This window comes from Theileria annulata, chromosome 1 (assembly GCF_000003225.4).
Source record: "Theileria annulata chromosome 1, complete sequence, *** SEQUENCING IN PROGRESS ***".
NCBI classification, from domain to species: Eukaryota; Apicomplexa; class Aconoidasida; order Piroplasmida; family Theileriidae; genus Theileria; species Theileria annulata.
The window spans coordinates 780,671-796,110 of NC_011129.2; the positions used below are offsets into that span (position 1 = coordinate 780,671).

The 15,440-nt window shown below is 33.5% G+C and overlaps 9 protein-coding genes across 9 annotated transcripts, besides 26 other annotated features; 6 read left to right on the plus strand and 3 right to left on the minus strand.

Annotated features, from left to right (window-relative positions):
- The first annotated feature begins 96 nt into the window (after positions 1 to 96).
- Positions 97 to 168: a sequence feature (Signal peptide predicted for TA06030 by SignalP 2.0 HMM (Signal peptide probability 0.667, signal anchor probability 0.278) with cleavage site probability 0.334 between residues 24 and 25).
- Positions 97 to 1,114, plus strand: TA06030 (uncharacterized protein; the record flags this gene model as incomplete). The annotated part of the gene is made up of 4 exons (XM_948828.1): positions 97 to 248; positions 279 to 292; positions 389 to 766; positions 843 to 1,114. 4 exons carry the CDS (start codon positions 97 to 99, stop codon positions 1,112 to 1,114), a joined length of 816 nt encoding a protein of 271 aa, XP_953921.1.
- Positions 115 to 183: a sequence feature (2 probable transmembrane helices predicted for TA06030 by TMHMM2.0 at aa 7-29 and 33-52).
- Positions 193 to 248: a sequence feature (2 probable transmembrane helices predicted for TA06030 by TMHMM2.0 at aa 7-29 and 33-52).
- Positions 279 to 282: a sequence feature (2 probable transmembrane helices predicted for TA06030 by TMHMM2.0 at aa 7-29 and 33-52).
- Positions 1,115 to 1,546: 432 nt separating the features above from the next.
- TA06025 (Tpr-related protein family member, putative) lies at positions 1,547 to 3,793 on the plus strand (the record flags this gene model as incomplete). Its single annotated transcript, XM_948829.1, has 1 exon — positions 1,547 to 3,793. The coding sequence occupies one exon, from the start codon at positions 1,547 to 1,549 to the stop codon at positions 3,791 to 3,793; it is 2,247 nt and encodes a 748-aa protein (XP_953922.1).
- Positions 2,675 to 2,743: a sequence feature (9 probable transmembrane helices predicted for TA06025 by TMHMM2.0 at aa 377-399, 411-433, 437-459, 480-502, 536-558, 565-582, 618-640, 660-682 and 692-714).
- Positions 2,777 to 2,845: a sequence feature (9 probable transmembrane helices predicted for TA06025 by TMHMM2.0 at aa 377-399, 411-433, 437-459, 480-502, 536-558, 565-582, 618-640, 660-682 and 692-714).
- Positions 2,855 to 2,923: a sequence feature (9 probable transmembrane helices predicted for TA06025 by TMHMM2.0 at aa 377-399, 411-433, 437-459, 480-502, 536-558, 565-582, 618-640, 660-682 and 692-714).
- Positions 2,984 to 3,052: a sequence feature (9 probable transmembrane helices predicted for TA06025 by TMHMM2.0 at aa 377-399, 411-433, 437-459, 480-502, 536-558, 565-582, 618-640, 660-682 and 692-714).
- Positions 3,152 to 3,220: a sequence feature (9 probable transmembrane helices predicted for TA06025 by TMHMM2.0 at aa 377-399, 411-433, 437-459, 480-502, 536-558, 565-582, 618-640, 660-682 and 692-714).
- Positions 3,239 to 3,292: a sequence feature (9 probable transmembrane helices predicted for TA06025 by TMHMM2.0 at aa 377-399, 411-433, 437-459, 480-502, 536-558, 565-582, 618-640, 660-682 and 692-714).
- Positions 3,398 to 3,466: a sequence feature (9 probable transmembrane helices predicted for TA06025 by TMHMM2.0 at aa 377-399, 411-433, 437-459, 480-502, 536-558, 565-582, 618-640, 660-682 and 692-714).
- Positions 3,524 to 3,592: a sequence feature (9 probable transmembrane helices predicted for TA06025 by TMHMM2.0 at aa 377-399, 411-433, 437-459, 480-502, 536-558, 565-582, 618-640, 660-682 and 692-714).
- Positions 3,620 to 3,688: a sequence feature (9 probable transmembrane helices predicted for TA06025 by TMHMM2.0 at aa 377-399, 411-433, 437-459, 480-502, 536-558, 565-582, 618-640, 660-682 and 692-714).
- A 475-nt stretch (positions 3,794 to 4,268) lies between the features above and the next one.
- Positions 4,269 to 5,202, minus strand: TA06020 (uncharacterized protein; the record flags this gene model as incomplete). The annotated part of the gene is made up of 4 exons (XM_948830.1): positions 4,269 to 4,392; positions 4,425 to 4,740; positions 4,771 to 4,931; positions 4,988 to 5,202. The coding sequence occupies 4 exons, from the start codon at positions 5,200 to 5,202 to the stop codon at positions 4,269 to 4,271; spliced, it is 816 nt and encodes a 271-aa protein (XP_953923.1).
- Positions 4,544 to 4,612: a sequence feature (2 probable transmembrane helices predicted for TA06020 by TMHMM2.0 at aa 109-131 and 169-191).
- Positions 4,724 to 4,740: a sequence feature (2 probable transmembrane helices predicted for TA06020 by TMHMM2.0 at aa 109-131 and 169-191).
- Positions 4,771 to 4,822: a sequence feature (2 probable transmembrane helices predicted for TA06020 by TMHMM2.0 at aa 109-131 and 169-191).
- A 377-nt stretch (positions 5,203 to 5,579) lies between the features above and the next one.
- Positions 5,580 to 7,149, plus strand: TA06015 (eukaryotic translation initiation factor 2 alpha subunit, putative; the record flags this gene model as incomplete). The annotated part of the gene is made up of 7 exons (XM_948831.1): positions 5,580 to 5,727; positions 5,784 to 6,004; positions 6,076 to 6,162; positions 6,225 to 6,340; positions 6,580 to 6,667; positions 6,715 to 6,801; positions 6,892 to 7,149. The coding sequence occupies 7 exons, from the start codon at positions 5,580 to 5,582 to the stop codon at positions 7,147 to 7,149; spliced, it is 1,005 nt and encodes a 334-aa protein (XP_953924.1).
- Positions 7,150 to 7,430: 281 nt separating this feature from the next.
- Positions 7,431 to 9,452, plus strand: TA06010 (signal recognition particle 54kDa protein 2, putative; the record flags this gene model as incomplete). The annotated part of the gene is made up of 9 exons (XM_948832.1): positions 7,431 to 7,508; positions 7,601 to 7,753; positions 7,823 to 7,976; positions 8,031 to 8,430; positions 8,483 to 8,583; positions 8,646 to 8,773; positions 8,842 to 8,986; positions 9,061 to 9,166; positions 9,230 to 9,452. The coding sequence occupies 9 exons, from the start codon at positions 7,431 to 7,433 to the stop codon at positions 9,450 to 9,452; spliced, it is 1,488 nt and encodes a 495-aa protein (XP_953925.1).
- Positions 9,453 to 9,676: 224 nt separating this feature from the next.
- On the plus strand, positions 9,677 to 11,530 carry TA06005 (Tpr-related protein family member, putative; the record flags this gene model as incomplete). The annotated part of the gene is made up of 1 exon (XM_948833.1): positions 9,677 to 11,530. One exon carries the CDS (start codon positions 9,677 to 9,679, stop codon positions 11,528 to 11,530), a length of 1,854 nt encoding a protein of 617 aa, XP_953926.1.
- Positions 10,382 to 10,450: a sequence feature (10 probable transmembrane helices predicted for TA06005 by TMHMM2.0 at aa 236-258, 270-292, 296-318, 339-361, 388-410, 423-445, 465-487, 507-529, 539-561 and 592-614).
- Positions 10,484 to 10,552: a sequence feature (10 probable transmembrane helices predicted for TA06005 by TMHMM2.0 at aa 236-258, 270-292, 296-318, 339-361, 388-410, 423-445, 465-487, 507-529, 539-561 and 592-614).
- Positions 10,562 to 10,630: a sequence feature (10 probable transmembrane helices predicted for TA06005 by TMHMM2.0 at aa 236-258, 270-292, 296-318, 339-361, 388-410, 423-445, 465-487, 507-529, 539-561 and 592-614).
- Positions 10,691 to 10,759: a sequence feature (10 probable transmembrane helices predicted for TA06005 by TMHMM2.0 at aa 236-258, 270-292, 296-318, 339-361, 388-410, 423-445, 465-487, 507-529, 539-561 and 592-614).
- Positions 10,838 to 10,906: a sequence feature (10 probable transmembrane helices predicted for TA06005 by TMHMM2.0 at aa 236-258, 270-292, 296-318, 339-361, 388-410, 423-445, 465-487, 507-529, 539-561 and 592-614).
- Positions 10,943 to 11,011: a sequence feature (10 probable transmembrane helices predicted for TA06005 by TMHMM2.0 at aa 236-258, 270-292, 296-318, 339-361, 388-410, 423-445, 465-487, 507-529, 539-561 and 592-614).
- Positions 11,069 to 11,137: a sequence feature (10 probable transmembrane helices predicted for TA06005 by TMHMM2.0 at aa 236-258, 270-292, 296-318, 339-361, 388-410, 423-445, 465-487, 507-529, 539-561 and 592-614).
- Positions 11,195 to 11,263: a sequence feature (10 probable transmembrane helices predicted for TA06005 by TMHMM2.0 at aa 236-258, 270-292, 296-318, 339-361, 388-410, 423-445, 465-487, 507-529, 539-561 and 592-614).
- Positions 11,291 to 11,359: a sequence feature (10 probable transmembrane helices predicted for TA06005 by TMHMM2.0 at aa 236-258, 270-292, 296-318, 339-361, 388-410, 423-445, 465-487, 507-529, 539-561 and 592-614).
- Positions 11,450 to 11,518: a sequence feature (10 probable transmembrane helices predicted for TA06005 by TMHMM2.0 at aa 236-258, 270-292, 296-318, 339-361, 388-410, 423-445, 465-487, 507-529, 539-561 and 592-614).
- Positions 11,531 to 11,558: 28 nt separating the features above from the next.
- On the minus strand, positions 11,559 to 12,578 carry TA06000 (uncharacterized protein; the record flags this gene model as incomplete). The annotated part of the gene is made up of 1 exon (XM_948834.1): positions 11,559 to 12,578. One exon carries the CDS (start codon positions 12,576 to 12,578, stop codon positions 11,559 to 11,561), a length of 1,020 nt encoding a protein of 339 aa, XP_953927.1.
- Positions 12,579 to 13,348: 770 nt separating this feature from the next.
- TA05995 (DNA repair protein (RAD2 nuclease)) lies at positions 13,349 to 14,592 on the plus strand (the record flags this gene model as incomplete). The annotated part of the gene is made up of 7 exons (XM_948835.1): positions 13,349 to 13,529; positions 13,598 to 13,932; positions 13,996 to 14,066; positions 14,118 to 14,197; positions 14,228 to 14,302; positions 14,356 to 14,471; positions 14,512 to 14,592. 7 exons carry the CDS (start codon positions 13,349 to 13,351, stop codon positions 14,590 to 14,592), a joined length of 939 nt encoding a protein of 312 aa, XP_953928.1.
- A 36-nt stretch (positions 14,593 to 14,628) lies between these two features.
- On the minus strand, positions 14,629 to 15,418 carry TA05990 (uncharacterized protein; the record flags this gene model as incomplete). Its single annotated transcript, XM_948836.1, has 2 exons — positions 14,629 to 15,246; positions 15,308 to 15,418. The coding sequence occupies 2 exons, from the start codon at positions 15,416 to 15,418 to the stop codon at positions 14,629 to 14,631; spliced, it is 729 nt and encodes a 242-aa protein (XP_953929.1).
- Positions 15,419 to 15,440: the final 22 nt, after the last annotated feature.

A 15,440-nucleotide genomic window follows, 5' to 3' on the forward strand; every position in this document is an offset into this window, starting at 1 on the left:
ATTAGTTTTACTGAAAATTTTACATCTCACAGTCTCAACTTCAAAAAATAAATAATTTAAATTTGATCAAATATATAAAATAAAAACATCAATAAAATGGCAATAATGAGCAGGATTCCAATTTTTTTAGTATTTTATATCATCGCCTTTTTCAACATTAAACTTACACATCAGGTTGAAGGAGGTAACTCTTTTCTGATAATACCAACTTTAACTATATTTTATTTTACTAATAATTACAATGTTTAGTATCATTTCATGATTTAATAATTTTTTAGTTGTCAAAAGGCTCGTACGACTTGACAGTAATTTTTATACACACCTACATTACCTTTACATTATATATATACTTTATATTGCTCACATATGGATGTTTATCTCTTTTTAGGCTTTTTCGTTGATGGAAGGAATCCTTTGGACCTCGTTAAGTGTCCTGCCAACTCAACATTATATTACCTCCAGGCCTACGCAGTTTGCAAGACCGATGTGAATAACATTAATGACCAAACTAAGGTGTGGTTCGTTCCCGAGCACGGCAATGCTGACAAAAGGGCCGGTCAAGATACTGTTGAAAATTGCAAAGCTTCACAAAATTCTCTGATAAAGGCCTACTACGATTACTGTGAGAGCGTGTTCAACGAGAATAAAAAGTGCACATTAGCCATTAACAAGGAAAATTCCGATAGTGATCGCTTCAGAACCGAAGATGGTCTTGATTGTGCTAATCAGGGGAAATCTATCTTCAATGGTGTTCTTTTCTGCATCCGTATCCTCTAGTCTAGTTATACAAACTGAACTCAGCTAGATATAAAATTATTTATTGTTGTTTATGCTGTCTTTAGAAACCGATGGTTCTGCTGTTAAAGAGAATGAAGAAGTAACATTGGTTGGCTTTAAGGGTGTTCCTTTGGAGCCAGCTTGTCCTGAGGATCGCAAAATCCAGACCTTGACCGCCTTTACCTATGGACCAAAGTTGACAAATAAGGGTTTCGTTGACTCGTTTTTGGGAGAAGCCAGGAACAAATGTGACGGAAACGAGCACTGCTCTCTTGATTTTGAAGATACTGGTCGTTTCTTTAGATACAGAATCTACACCTACAAATGTGTTCAATAACTCTTAACTCTGTTCTATTAATTTATCGTATTATTTTTTAGTATATTTTATATGTAACCCCTTAAATTTTCTAAAAATTAGCATAAATTATTGTAAAATTAATAAATATACTTATAAATTAAGATATAAAATGACTTTTAGTTGATGGTGTATAGGGCTTGAGTGGAAAATATTAATCTATGTTAGATAAAAAACTTATCTGATCTATCTATAAGATTTATATAGTACCGGTGTAACGTGAACATTATAAATTTTAATGTTTGTTCTGATGGATACTGTGATTTTAATTAATATTTCTATAATATAGTAGTTCAGTCAACTAAAGACCTAGAGGTAAGTTAATAAAGGTCACAGTACTAGGATACTATCTACTCAGTACTCACTCACAAATTAAGAGGTAACCAACTACTCAACAAATTCTTATCGCAATAAATGCCGTGTCCTGCTGGATGTAGTACTGAGGCTAGCCAGAATTATAGTGGTGACTCTTGTAAATTACTCATGTCAGCCTATATCCTTGCTGGACTTGCGATGATGCTTAATATTAGGTTATCATATAGTTCAGCTCCATATGCACTTATTAGATTTAAGTTACCTGAAAATCTTTTCAGTGTATTTGTTAGAAGAATGGCTAGTGCACTTGAGCTTTGGTGTTTACCAAGTATGTTACTGGGTAACATAATAGACTTACTTCAGAAACTCATTATTTACCCTAAAATACTTCAAAATGAAGCTGGTTCAGGTGAATCCGATCGTGGAAAGCTCCGAGAACAGGCCAATCAACTACATCAGAAAGCCAATACACTTAACACTGCGGTTACCGCCGATGGTGATACGGCTGCTGCCAGAGTACTCAAGGCTAAGGCTGGTGATCAAAACGATGAGGGAAAACTTAGGAAACTGGCGGAAAATCTGCATGATAAAGCCATTCAACTAGCCCAGGCAGTTGGTAGTTCTAGTCCTGTTGATGGTGGTGCTGCCAAAACTCTTGCTAGTGCTGTCGGTAATAAAGATGAGGCTGGTACTGGTAGTCCAAAGGATCTTCGACAGGCTCTACATCAACTTAGTATTGCTCTTCCTGCTGCTAGTGATCTACCTAATAAGGCCCAAGCTGTTAGAGAGAAATACACTCTAGTCAAACTTGCATTCAATAAAGTTGTGGGTAAAAAATCTACATACAAAGACAAGGGTCATGAACCTCTATATCAAGCAGTTGAGTCAGCATGGGATGCTTTCAATAATGTGTATAACCCAGAAGAACCTCTCAAGGATGTTGTCGGAGCTAGTGATACGGAAGGTAGTCCTGGTAGTCCAGCTAATCTTCGGGAGGCTCTCAATCAACTTGGTTCTGCCACTATTCTTCAACTACATAGAAGGGCAGAGGAAGTCAAAAAGAAGTTTGAGGGTTGGGGTGCGGTTAAATCTAAATTCGGATTGGTTCAGGCACAAGTAGCAGCATACAATGCTGATAGTAGCTTTAAAGATACCAACTACAACCCTGTTGAACAGGCGTTCAACGAGTTCAACAAACTTTATAGAAAGGCCATATATTCTCCCAAGTTCTATTCCATCATCGTTCCGTCCATAATGTGTCAATGGTTAAATTTCCTCACATATGTAATATTACTGATTGTGTATCTGATGGGTGGTGAGCAAGGCCATCTAACCACGTTTTATTTCGTTATTGCGATATCTGGTGTTGTGTTTGGTATTAATATGACCCTAGTTTATTCTGTTGACTTCTATTATATACCCGTCTATATTGCTGGTGAAAACTCATTTCCAATTGTAACATCATTCATACACTACCTTAGTACTCTGATGTTTGGTAATAGAAGGAAATGGAACAGTGACTTTCTACTTGTAAAGATAGATATTTGGGTTGCAATCATAATCTCCTTCGTAGCAGCTATCGTATGGACAGTAGGATACGTGTGTGAATTCAGTGGTGAATACCATGATATGAAACACATACATGCACATGGATTCGGAGGAGAACCTAATGGTTACCAGATCTCTCCATTTCTAATGATAGTTGTTGGTATGGGATTAGTCTATGCTATTTATCCCGGTATCGCACCTGGTATGATTGTACCATTCTATCTCATTGATAAAATCGAAATGGTGCTTCTCATAGCTACCATATTTCCACCAGTCATAATTGCCATTCTCAGAATAAAGGCAAAGTCTTGGTCTCCTCAACACAACACTGGTACATTCCATAAATGGAAACTATACGAATACACAGAATTTGGAAAACCCAATGATAAGATTACTGTCCATGCTTACCTATGGCACTTCTTTGATCTATTGATGGTGATTAAGATAACTCTAGCAGCTATATTCATTTATTCACTTCATTATAGAGAATCTCATATATCAAGATCAATCATTAACCAACCTAAAATGTCAACATTTCTATCCATTACATTTTATATGTGTCATGAGATTCTACTAGCTGTAGGATTCTCAGGTTTCATAGGTAATGATGGTGGTGACTGGATATTGATACCCCAATACATAGGAGCGCTATTTATGATATTCTTAGCATTTTATTCAGAGGGATACATTATAGAGTATAAGAGTCATGATCCTGCTCATTGGCCCACAGAAGGTATGACTAAATGGAACGCGTTCTGCTATTGGTGTAAAAGAGCCATTAAGATAAAAATAACATGAGGTATCTATTTAAAATTTGTTTATTCAGTGGTTTACTTATGTTCATTATTTATAAAGTTATATAGAATCTTAAACATCTGAATTCTTAACATAGTTTACATCTTCTAAAATATTATTGATTGGAAACAATTCCATTAATTTCATCCTGCAAATCACTGATTTTATGCAATATGTTAAATGGATCACCGATAATACTTATGATTTCAGATGCCTAAACGTATAAATTCATTTGTTGGTTACCCTATTCAGTGATATTAATGAATTATACACATCGGGTATTCTATAGTATGAACAAGCTAAAACACATATATTCACATGTATTATGCACATAATTGTATATAGTATCTACTAGTTAGAATATTAACTAAAGTATTCTACCTAGATTATAGTATAGAAGTGATATAAGACGGTGATTAATATCACCAGATGTGGCTGTAAGTAATATTCTTATGGCTTCTTCATAGTATTCACATGCCTAAACAATTAATGGTTCTGAGTGGAGCACCTCTTTATAATTCTGTTGTAAATGAGATATATTGGCCAGATTATTTAGTGAATACACTGAGCATAAGTTACTCTCAGGTGTATTAAGTTGACGACTATAAAATATATTAAATGGTAATATTCTTACTCTATTGAAAGAGATTCTAATAGTGTTGATTTTGACAATTCAATCTCTCCCAAATCACGCAATACAACTCCTATAAAACGAAATATACTCCTGGCTATATATAGATCTGTATATTGGTGTGTGTAGGGTAAATAAACAAATATCTGTAAAATTAGATTCGAACCCAGCAAACATAATACGTTAGCAACTTCTCTTGAGTTTTGTCCTTTAATTTTTTTCCAAATTTCATAAGATTTTATATAATTTTCCTTAGCCTTATTTATGTACTCAAGTGATTGGTGTTGTACCATACCCAATTCTAAAATAAAAATAAACGCTAATCATTTATAAATAATTATTTAATAACAACAATAGCATCCCAATACTGTGGAACATAAAATTATAATAATACCTGAATAAGAATTTGCGATATCTGGAGAATAAAAGTCCAATGACATGAGTTTAAGTTTAAGAGATTCTTCCAACATTTTAATATGATCTTTTAAATCATTTTCTTTTATATTATATCTAAAAGCATTGTTTATCAGTGAGTTAATAAAAATTAGTAAAAATATAAAAGTTACCCTAGCATTAAAAGAGTATCTTTGGGACCATAAGATATGGTAATAGTTTCATTGTCACTATTATTAGGTGTATTTGCTGTTGAAAATGATCTTGAATATACGAATCCCTGTTCATTGTGTAGATTCCTTAAAATTGGGGCATAATTAATTTTTTTAAACAAAGCCAATTCAAATCTTCTATTAAAACAGATGTTATAAAATATATTCCTTATCATCACAATATAAAAGTGTTACTAAACAATTTATAAACAATAATATACATAATTAGTTTGCACAAAACATCAATATTATACAATTAAATGTTAGGTTATTCATTAAAATACAATACATAATGGTATTGTATGACAATTTTATTCCATGTGAACGACAAAATAAAAAGAATAATAGATGAAAATAATAAAAATTAATGGAATCTTGAAATTTTGTGTGTTTATTATATTAATGTGTATTATTTGATACTGTTGGGTTTTCAAAACAATATTATTATTATTATTTTACTATAAAGTTGGAATTTTCTCTATTTGATTAAAAATATTTTTTATTATTACTATTTTGAATTAATTATATTATTATTATATAATTGGGTTTGGATATGCCGCCAGTTAGTAAATTGAATTTGGGTGACTGTCGTTTTTACGAACAGAAATACCCAGAACCCGAGGATCTCGTCATGGTTAAAGTCAACAGAATCGAAGCTCAAGGAGTTTATGTATCATTATTGGAATATGATGATCGCGAAGGTATTTTCTAGCCCAATTTACACCATTTAACTTAATTTTCATAATAATTCCTTTAGGATTAATTTTACTGAATGAATTAAGTAAGAGAAGGTATCGTAGTATAAACAAATTGGTCAAGATTGGAAGACATGAAGTAGTTTTGGTGCTTAGAGTTGACCCCTTAAAGGGATACATTGATTTATCGAAGAGAAGAGTAACTCCAGAGGATATAATTAAATGTGAAGAGAGGTTTTCAAAATCTAAAAAAGTACATCAAACTGTCAGACACATTGCACAAGTATCTACTGATACATATGACTATGCATATTTTTTATATATATAATATTATGGTGTTAATGTTCTATACAGAAGCATGGAATATCAGTTGAGGAGTTAAATAGGGAATGTATTTGGCCACTGTATAAATCATATCCACATGCTCTTGATGCACTCAAGGTATTTATTAGTTTAAATATTTGCTGGTTTGGATTGTTTATGGTTTTAATTCAATTTTATAGGAAGCTGCCGCTAATAAAGATAATGTATTTAAGAATATATCAATATCACAAGAAGTTATTGATTCCCTTTTGCAAGATATACAATTACGACTTGTCCCCCAAGCCCTTAAACTCAAGTATTAAATAGTCATATTTAGTAATCCTTAAGATAGCTTAGTAATAGAGTTATGTAATCTAAGAGTCCGACTTCAAATTCCTGTTAATGAACATTAACGGCGCCAAGAGTCGGAATAAAAATATGAAACTATGTGTAACTAAATTTTCTAACTATTTAGTAAGGTTGTTTCATACACTCCAATTCCCTAAATAACATTTAAGATATTTGGGTTATAACAGTTTTGTAATATTGGTGTAGATGTAGTATTGATGTATGGTGTTTTGGACCCGAAGGGATTAACGCAGTTAAAATGTCACTTGGTAAAGCCAAACTATTAGACCCACAGGTAATTGTAGATTAATACATAAAGATGAAATTCTGATAAATTTGTAGATTTCAATAAGATTAATTGCTCCACCACAATATGAAATTTTAACATCTTGTTTCGATAAGGAAGCCGGTCTGGCACTAATGAATCAGGTATAAAAAATATATAACACAAAAAATAAATATAAATAATTAAATATACAATACTAACAGTAATATATGATGGTCAAAAAATAAGTATAGACGTTGGAAGTTATTGAGAAGAATATAAAATCATTTATTGGAGGAGACTTTAAGCAGAAGTGCGATGTGGTGGTAATTGGAGACGATGAAAAGCATCTAGAGGACCTTCTAGAGCTCCATGAAACCACAGACGAGGAAGATGAAGGGGATGAGGAGGAAGAAGAGGAAGAAGATGAGGGAATGGGAAGAGTAGACGAGTCAATGCTACCACCAAACCTCTCTAACGAAATGGAAGAGGAAGAAGAATCCGACGAATAATTTAATAACAAAAATTATATGTGTATTATAGTGTAGAATAAATTATTTAATGAATATATAATAAATTGAAACCCCCCTATTAAAGTGGATTAGATGCTTAATCTTGATGAAGATTTTAAAAATATATAAAACTCTTATTTTAAAAATTTTAACGTTTAATTTGTAAATAATTGCTTTTAAATTGATTTACCAATGGAGTTATAAAATATAGTGTTGGCGAAATTTGATTCAACAATATAATGAAGTAAATAATCTAAACATTGGATTAAAGAGAGTTTAAAATGGTTTTGGCTGAGTTGAGTAATCAAATAACTCAAGCGTTTCGCAAACTCCACTCAACCACAGTTATTTCAGAAGCTGTAACAACTTTTAGTTAATTAGTTTTGTTTTACATAGTTATTTTGTTAAATAATGATAAAATAATAAAAATTTGCTTTATTTTGGTATTTAGGTGATTGAGGAGGTGATTGGAGATATAGTACGCGCATTGTTAATGGCAGATGTTAACGTGAAGCTGGTACATAAGTTAAAGGAAAATGTCAAAAGACTAAATAAAAACAATTCTGATATGATCGGAGCAAATAAACGCCGTTATCTACAAAAGGTAACACATTTATAGTATTTAATGATATATTGATTTAAAAATTATGAAAATTCTTAATTTTGTTTATAGATTGTGGTTGACGAGTTAGTTAATATGTTAACAACAGAGAAGAAACCATTTGAGCCGAAAAAGGGGAGATGTAACGTGATAATGTTCGTTGGACTTCAAGGAGCAGGGAAAACAACAAGTTGCACTAAATTTGCATATCACTATCAACGGAAAGGTGAGTATTAGCTATTATTTTGAATTGTTATTTGCCATACTGACTAATTTGTAGGTTGGAGAACTGCTTTGATATGTGCCGACACTTTCCGTGCAGGAGCATTTGACCAGCTTAAGCAGAACGCCGCCAAAGTTAAGATTTCCTTTTACGGTAGTTACAGCGAGGCTAACCCTGCAAAGGTGGCAGCTGACGGTGTAGCGCGTTTCAAGGAGGAAAAGTACGACATGATCATTGTTGACACATCAGGTCGCCACAAACAGGAAGACGCTCTCTTCGATGAGATGAAGCTCATTTATGATGCAGTACAGCCTGACGAGGTCGTCTTTGTCATGGATTCTCACATTGGACAGGCCTGTTACGATCAGGCTTCTGCTTTCAATAAAGCTGTTGACGTTGGCTCCGTTATTATCACAAAACTCGATGGTCATGCTAAAGGCGGTGGAGCTCTTTCAGCGTATGAAACTAATATATATATATTTGTGTATTTTGTTATAATATTGTTATAGAGTGTCTGCAACTAATTCGCCTATAATATTTATCGGAACAGGAGAACATTTTGATGATTTTGAGCCATTTGATCCCAAATCTTTTATTTCACGTCTTCTAGGTATTTTTTACACAATTTACATATAATTAAGTAGTAATATATGTGTAAATAAAATGCTTTAGGATTTGGGGACATAAATGGATTAATAAATACATTAAAAGATGTGATAAATTTAGAAGATAAACCTGACCTTCTGGACAGAATTGCTTCTGCCAAGTTTACTATTCGAGATATGTACGATCAGTTTCAAGTACTACGCTATGCATTTCCCAGATACTATTTAATATAAATTTATTTATTATTAATGAATGATTTTAGAATTTATTAAAAATGGCTCCAATTGGTAAAGTAATGTCAATGTTGCCTGGAATACCTCCTGAACTGCTCCAAGCCGGCAGGGAACAGGAAGGTGTAGATCGCATTAAAAGGTTTATGATCATTATGGATTCAATGACAGATGAAGGTATAATCACAACATTTTATATATTAAATTACTTATTTTCCTCTTTACCAAATTAATTGTTAATATGTTATTAGAGTTGGATTGTGAGAAACCTTTGAACGGTACAAGAATAATGAGAATTGCTAAAGGCTCCGGCTCATCTCCACATGAAATCAATTTTCTAATTGATCAACATAAAACGTATTTTCATCAAAATAGATTATAAACCTATATATCCACACACTCCTATTTATATGTTTTTAGATTACAGAAGATGGTTGGAAGCATGGGAAAGATGGGTTTGAATAAGGACAATGCAATGCAGAACATCATGAGGAACCCCAACCAGCTTTTGAATAAGATGCAGAGTATGATTGATCCAAGGTTATTGAACCAGATGGGAGGAGCTGGAAATATCATGAAGCTCATGAAGGAGTTTTCGCAAAACGATGACTTGCAATCTTTAATGAAGCAAATGAAGAGATAATTTTATTACACTATTTACAACACTTATCCATTTATATATCCTAGGATAGATATGAAACAATTTGATATAGTTTAATGTTTGTTCTGATGGATACTGTGATTTTAAGTAATGTTTCTGTATTATAGTAATAAAGCTAGGAGTAACAACCACTAGGACATTATAAGGAAACACTTACTACTGTAATTGGTACAGTACAGATAGATTCTGTTACTTGTTCCTGAATAATGCCAGAGTGTCCGGGTCCTAACTGTAAGGAGCATGCTGGTGAGTTTGGTGCAGATAGCTGCGGAATACTTAATTCAGCCTATGTACTTGCTGGTCTTGCTATGATGCTTAACATTAGGCTTTCATATAGTTCTGCACCATATGCACTTATTAGATTTAAGTTGCCTGAGAATCTTTTTAGTGTCTTTGTTAGAAGAATGGCAAGTGCATTAGAACTCTGGTGTCTGCCAAGTATGTTACTGGGCAACATAATGGACCTAATTCAGAAAGGTCTCTACAATAACTTTTTTCTTACAAAGACACTCCATGTACTCAAGGACAAGGCTGGTGGGCAAAATAATCAGGGACTCCGAGGAAAGGCCGGTGAACTATACACTAAAGCTGAGGCCCTTAAAACAGCAGTTGGTGCTGGAGAAGGTAGTTCAGAAGCCCAAGAGCTTATGAATGCTGTCGGTCAAGATGAAAACAGTGGAATTCGACAGGCACTCGCAGCACTTGCTACTGCGGGTGGTGCTACTGATCTACCTACTAAGGCCAATACTGTTAGAACTGAATACAGCACAGTCAGTGGTAAATTCGGTTTAGTTCAGAACCTTAAAGACAGTGCATATAAAGACAAGGGTGAAGCATATGGCAATGTTGAGTCTGCATGGAATGATTTCAATAAACTCTATAAAGATGCCATATCTCCTGACAAGTATTATATCACTGTTATTCCTTCCATCATTTGTCAATGGTTAAACTTCCTAACATACGTAATTCTATTGGTTGTATATGTTATGGGTGGTGACCAGGGTCATCTAACTCTATTCTACTTCGTTATCGCAATATCTGGCGTTGTTTTTGGTATTAATATGACTCTAGTTTACGCCGTAGATTGGCAATATACTACTGTATATATTGCTGGTGAGAACTGTTTTCCAGCTCTAACCTCATTCATTCACTACATTACTACACTGATGTTTGGTAACCGTAGGAAGTGGAATTCAGACTTCATTGTGGTTTGTGTGGACATTGTGGTGGCAATCGTAATATCATTTGCAGCAGCAGTGATGTGGACACTAGGATACGTAGCATATGTTGAAGGTCCTAGTGGTAAAGGTTATAGTTATGGGCACATACATGCTGAAGGTTTCGGTGGTGGTAGTATTAAACCACATGTGGTATCACCTTTTCTAATGATAGTTGTCGGTATGGGACTAGTCTACGCTATCTATCCTGGTATAGCACCTGGTATGATTGTGCCATTCTATCTAATTGATAAGATTGAGATGGTACTTCTGGTAGCTACCATATTTCCACCAATGATAGTGGTCATACTCCAAATCACTGATAAACAATCTACTGGTACTAAGCATTCGCCCAAATTCTGGCAGGGTTGGGGGGAACATAGTCTTTACTATTGGCACTTAGTTGATCTGTTGATCGTTATTAAGATCACTCTAGCCAGTATGTTTATATATTCACTTCATTATAAAGAATCTTCACTATCCCGTTCCATAATTAATCAACCCAAAATGTCCACATTTCTCTCTATTACATTCTATATGTGCCATGAATTCCTACTAGCCATAGGATTCGCTGGCCAAATCAGCAATGGGCCAGAATATGTGTTGATCCCTCAATACATTGGCGCTCTATTTATGATCTTCCTAGCATTTTATTCAGAAGGATACATTATAGAATATAAAAGTCATGATCCTGCTCATTGGCCCACAGAAGGTATGACGTGGTGGAACGCGTTCTGCTATTGGTGTAAACGAGCCAGCAAAATAACAAACCTCAATCTTATATCTCTATTTAGAAATTATTTACTCAGGGGTTTTGTTTTTTTTCTAATTTTTTCTATTTAATTGTGTACTGATTTATAATTGTATAATATTAAGATCTGTTGGTTTCGGGAATTGCAGTGGTGTATTTGGGATAATCCATAAAGTAGTAATCGCCAGAAGTTATAGCAGGACTCTCCTGGAGAAAAATACCCAGCCATTCCATAGCCCTCTCAACATTCTCCTCAAACCCAAAGAGAGTAACAATGCTCTCCTTAATATTGCCAACCTCAAAGTTCTGCTTACCAGCAATAATTTCAACTCCAGAAGCGTTTCTAAGCTGCATACACCTACGTCCAGTGTCCTGAAGTAAAATGCGCTTCCTGTCAGCAGGAACAACGAGATTCAACTCAAACTTCACCTTGAGAGTGCGTCCACTGAGGAACGCCATAGACTTTTCGTCGAGAGCCAAAATATCGCTTTGAATAATCTTGTAAAGAGGCCTAAGACCCTGTAAAATGTCTACCAAATTCCCCTGGAAAAGAAGTGTCGTGTTTGTCCTATGACAGGGATAGCCCACGCCAGTAAAATCGCCCTTAGCGCCGCGACCAGATTGAGTGAGCTTGAACTGGTACTTACTTTGAAGGCTCTTTAGATGAGCGCCATTCTTACCAATGTAAAGCCCAGCCACAGCATGGTTGACAACAATCTTAATGAGACAGGAACACTTCACACAAGAGGCCAGAGGGAAAGAATACTGAGGGTCTTCACCTAGAGAGTCATTGAGTCCTTCAGACACTTCGTCCAGTTGGTTGCCCCTGAAAGTAGTTGAAGTGGAAGATTCCAGAGCCATTTCGTCCTCACTATTGTCGCAGTTGGTGTTGACATACTTTTTAAGCAAGTCAACGCACGTGAGGAGGACGTTGTACGAGTTCGTCATCTCCTCACGAATCCTAAGGATCGACAGGTAAATGTCGTTGATTGAGCTACACAGGACATTGTAATCAGTCCTCGGATCCTCGCCACGGTTAAACAACTCGCGCAAGTAGCTCTTTGCCTCATCGTTATCTAGCCAAGAGTAGTCATCACCATCCATATCTTCAATGCTACATATCATTATTGGTATGCCCATCTCAAGCCCACACACAGTTTTTATAATTTTTAATACTATTTTTACAAGCTTTTACACACCCTTGACAGTATATAAAAGTAAAAACAGTATATTGGACTAAAATGAGGTAAAAATGAATGTTATTAAAAGGTTGTATGAAATTTCAAGTATAAGTACGAATTCTTTAGGTATGAAATTCTGACAATAATCACATAAACGATTAAATCCAAACAATTATAGTAAATTATCCCATGTATCATTTATTTAATTGGGATTCCATAGGAATAGCTATCAGATTTAGCTAGCCAATTCTGACAATCAGGAAACATTTTTTATGAACTTTCAAGTATAGAGTATTAATTAATTTGAAATTATAAATAAAAAAATTTTTAGTATAATGTGTGGAATGATTTGGAAAAAATATATAATGATAATATATAATTGTTTATGTAATTAATAGAAAAATGATTAATGGGATAGAAAGACCATTCATGTTCATTTATTCAGGTATTCAGATAAAATATGATTAATTGTTATTAAATAAAATTTTTAATATTTTTTTAACGGTGATATTCGTTGAATAAATTATTTTTTATGTTTTATAGTGTGTAAACGAAAATTAGTTTTAATTGTTTCTAATATCCAAATTTTTTCATTTTGTTATTTTACACCGTTCTTCATATTTTTTGTTTTTTAATTATGTAACCTTCCTTTATGATTCCTATAAATTATTATCAAACTATGCTGAATCGTATAATATATTATGTTTAAATGTGATATGACATTTATTAATGGGAATAAATGGGTTGATTGTATATTTGAATAAGAAAGTGCCTGAGGTGATAAGGCCTCTGGGTTCTCTCGACTCTTTGGGTGGTAAGAGGCTTTTTATTGACTGTTCTATGATTTTAAGGCGTTCACTTCATGCCTCCATAAGGACTGTGCTAGAACGACTTAAATTTAGTCACTCAGGTTTTAACTTAACATTAAGATCCAATTATATATTCCATTTTATGAGTCTGTATATTTTATATTTTCAGGTGGTAATGAGCCATTCGTGAATGTAAAGTTGCTGAGAGATGATATAATGAAATATTCAGTCAATCCATTATTAGTGCTGAATAAATCCTTGAAAGAAGTGGACGTTAAGGGTGGAATTGACTCAACATTCGTAGTAGGGCCCCTAGAGAACAACGAAACAAATTCTAAAGTTAAGGACGCTTTGTACACTAATATACTGGACGTCAAGGATAAAGAGTTGTTGAGGCGTATAAGAGAGTATTTGAAGGGCAGTACAATTTACACCTTTTATCCCCTCCTTTCCCATACTGATATTAATGATATCGCAAATACCCTGATGAACAATTACGCAAAGGTTCAGATTAGGACATTTGACATATGCAAGGCATTTTCAAAATATTTCACATAATTGATTTAGAAATGTGTTGAATTTTGTGATAGTGGAGAAGATTTCGTTTTATCTGATGATACCAATGCAATTGCTTACGGGTATTCTTAGCTTGTTATTTATATATGCTTGACACATTTTATTTTTTGTAGAGCTCCCAATGTAATAAGAGACTATTTGGGATCTAAGGAGCCGAGTGTAATAAATCACATGGAAATGTTAAATGCACTGAGTTAGTTTATAACACAAATCATTGTTGTAGAAATGACTAGAGATCAGTTCATTGATTTTTGTATTCTACTAGGCTACAAAGCAAATGTCAGGATTCCTGAGATAGGTACTCTTTTTTTATGTTAAATAATCTTAACGCATCAATCAACTGTGTAATAGGACCTGAAAGGACATATAATATAATAAAGAGGTACAAAAGCCTTGAAAAGTTTCTGGAATCCGACTTATACCAACAACTATTCAAGACAAAAAAGGCTACAGACCTACTCCTAAAGGTTTTAAAAACTAATTATTAAATAATAATAAATATATTAGTATGGAATGGAGCTCGGAGAATTCACGAACAAGTTTTTTAATCCCGAATTCAGACAGGAACTTATAAAGAATGTAAATTAATTTTTAAATAAAAATTGCTTTTAATAATGTACTAAATTACTGTTTAGGATAAAATTTTAGAATAATTTGCCTAGAATTTAGGTTAAGTTTATTTTTTACAGTAAAAGGTTTTGCTATATCATTTAGCCTTGAATATATGTAATCTATCCTCTGGATTAACACACCTTCTTCCTCCTTATGTAACTTTGAATCCTTTTCTTCAATTATATTATTTTCAATGTTATTAGTGTTTTGTTTATTTTTTGTCAATTTTCTGCTTTTGTTGGTGGTTTGAAGTATAATATCAACTTTATGGCCAGAGGTGATGAACTTACGGATGGAAGATAATTTTCTATTCAAGTCTGGAATTGCACAATTCTCAGATATTTGAATAGTTTTGCCCTTTAATGAAGGATCGAAAGCATAAACACCCTTATCATCTTCTTTACTTTCATTAACAACACCAGTTGTACTAGAATTTTCTAGTGATTTGATAAAATCAGAATAATTCTGTATTACGCAAATAGGTGGGATTGAATTTGGTTTAAAAAGAATCAAATTTGAATTAAATTTTTTAGCGAGCAACTTTGCTTCATGGATCGAGTAATCACCCATAAACTTCTTATCCTTCAGTACCCGTACTTTCTCAACCAATATCTCATCATCCTTTAAATACTAAAATAAAAATGTGTTAAATTAATTATAATAAGATTAAATGTGTAAGATATTATGTTACCTTCTTAGTCGTGGAATATTGATTTATGTTCTTTAGAGATGAAAAATTGTTTAAACAATAAAATTTGGTTATATTTATGTTTAAGATTCTTTTTACTCCGATAAATAACATTTTATTTATTAATTATCGGTAC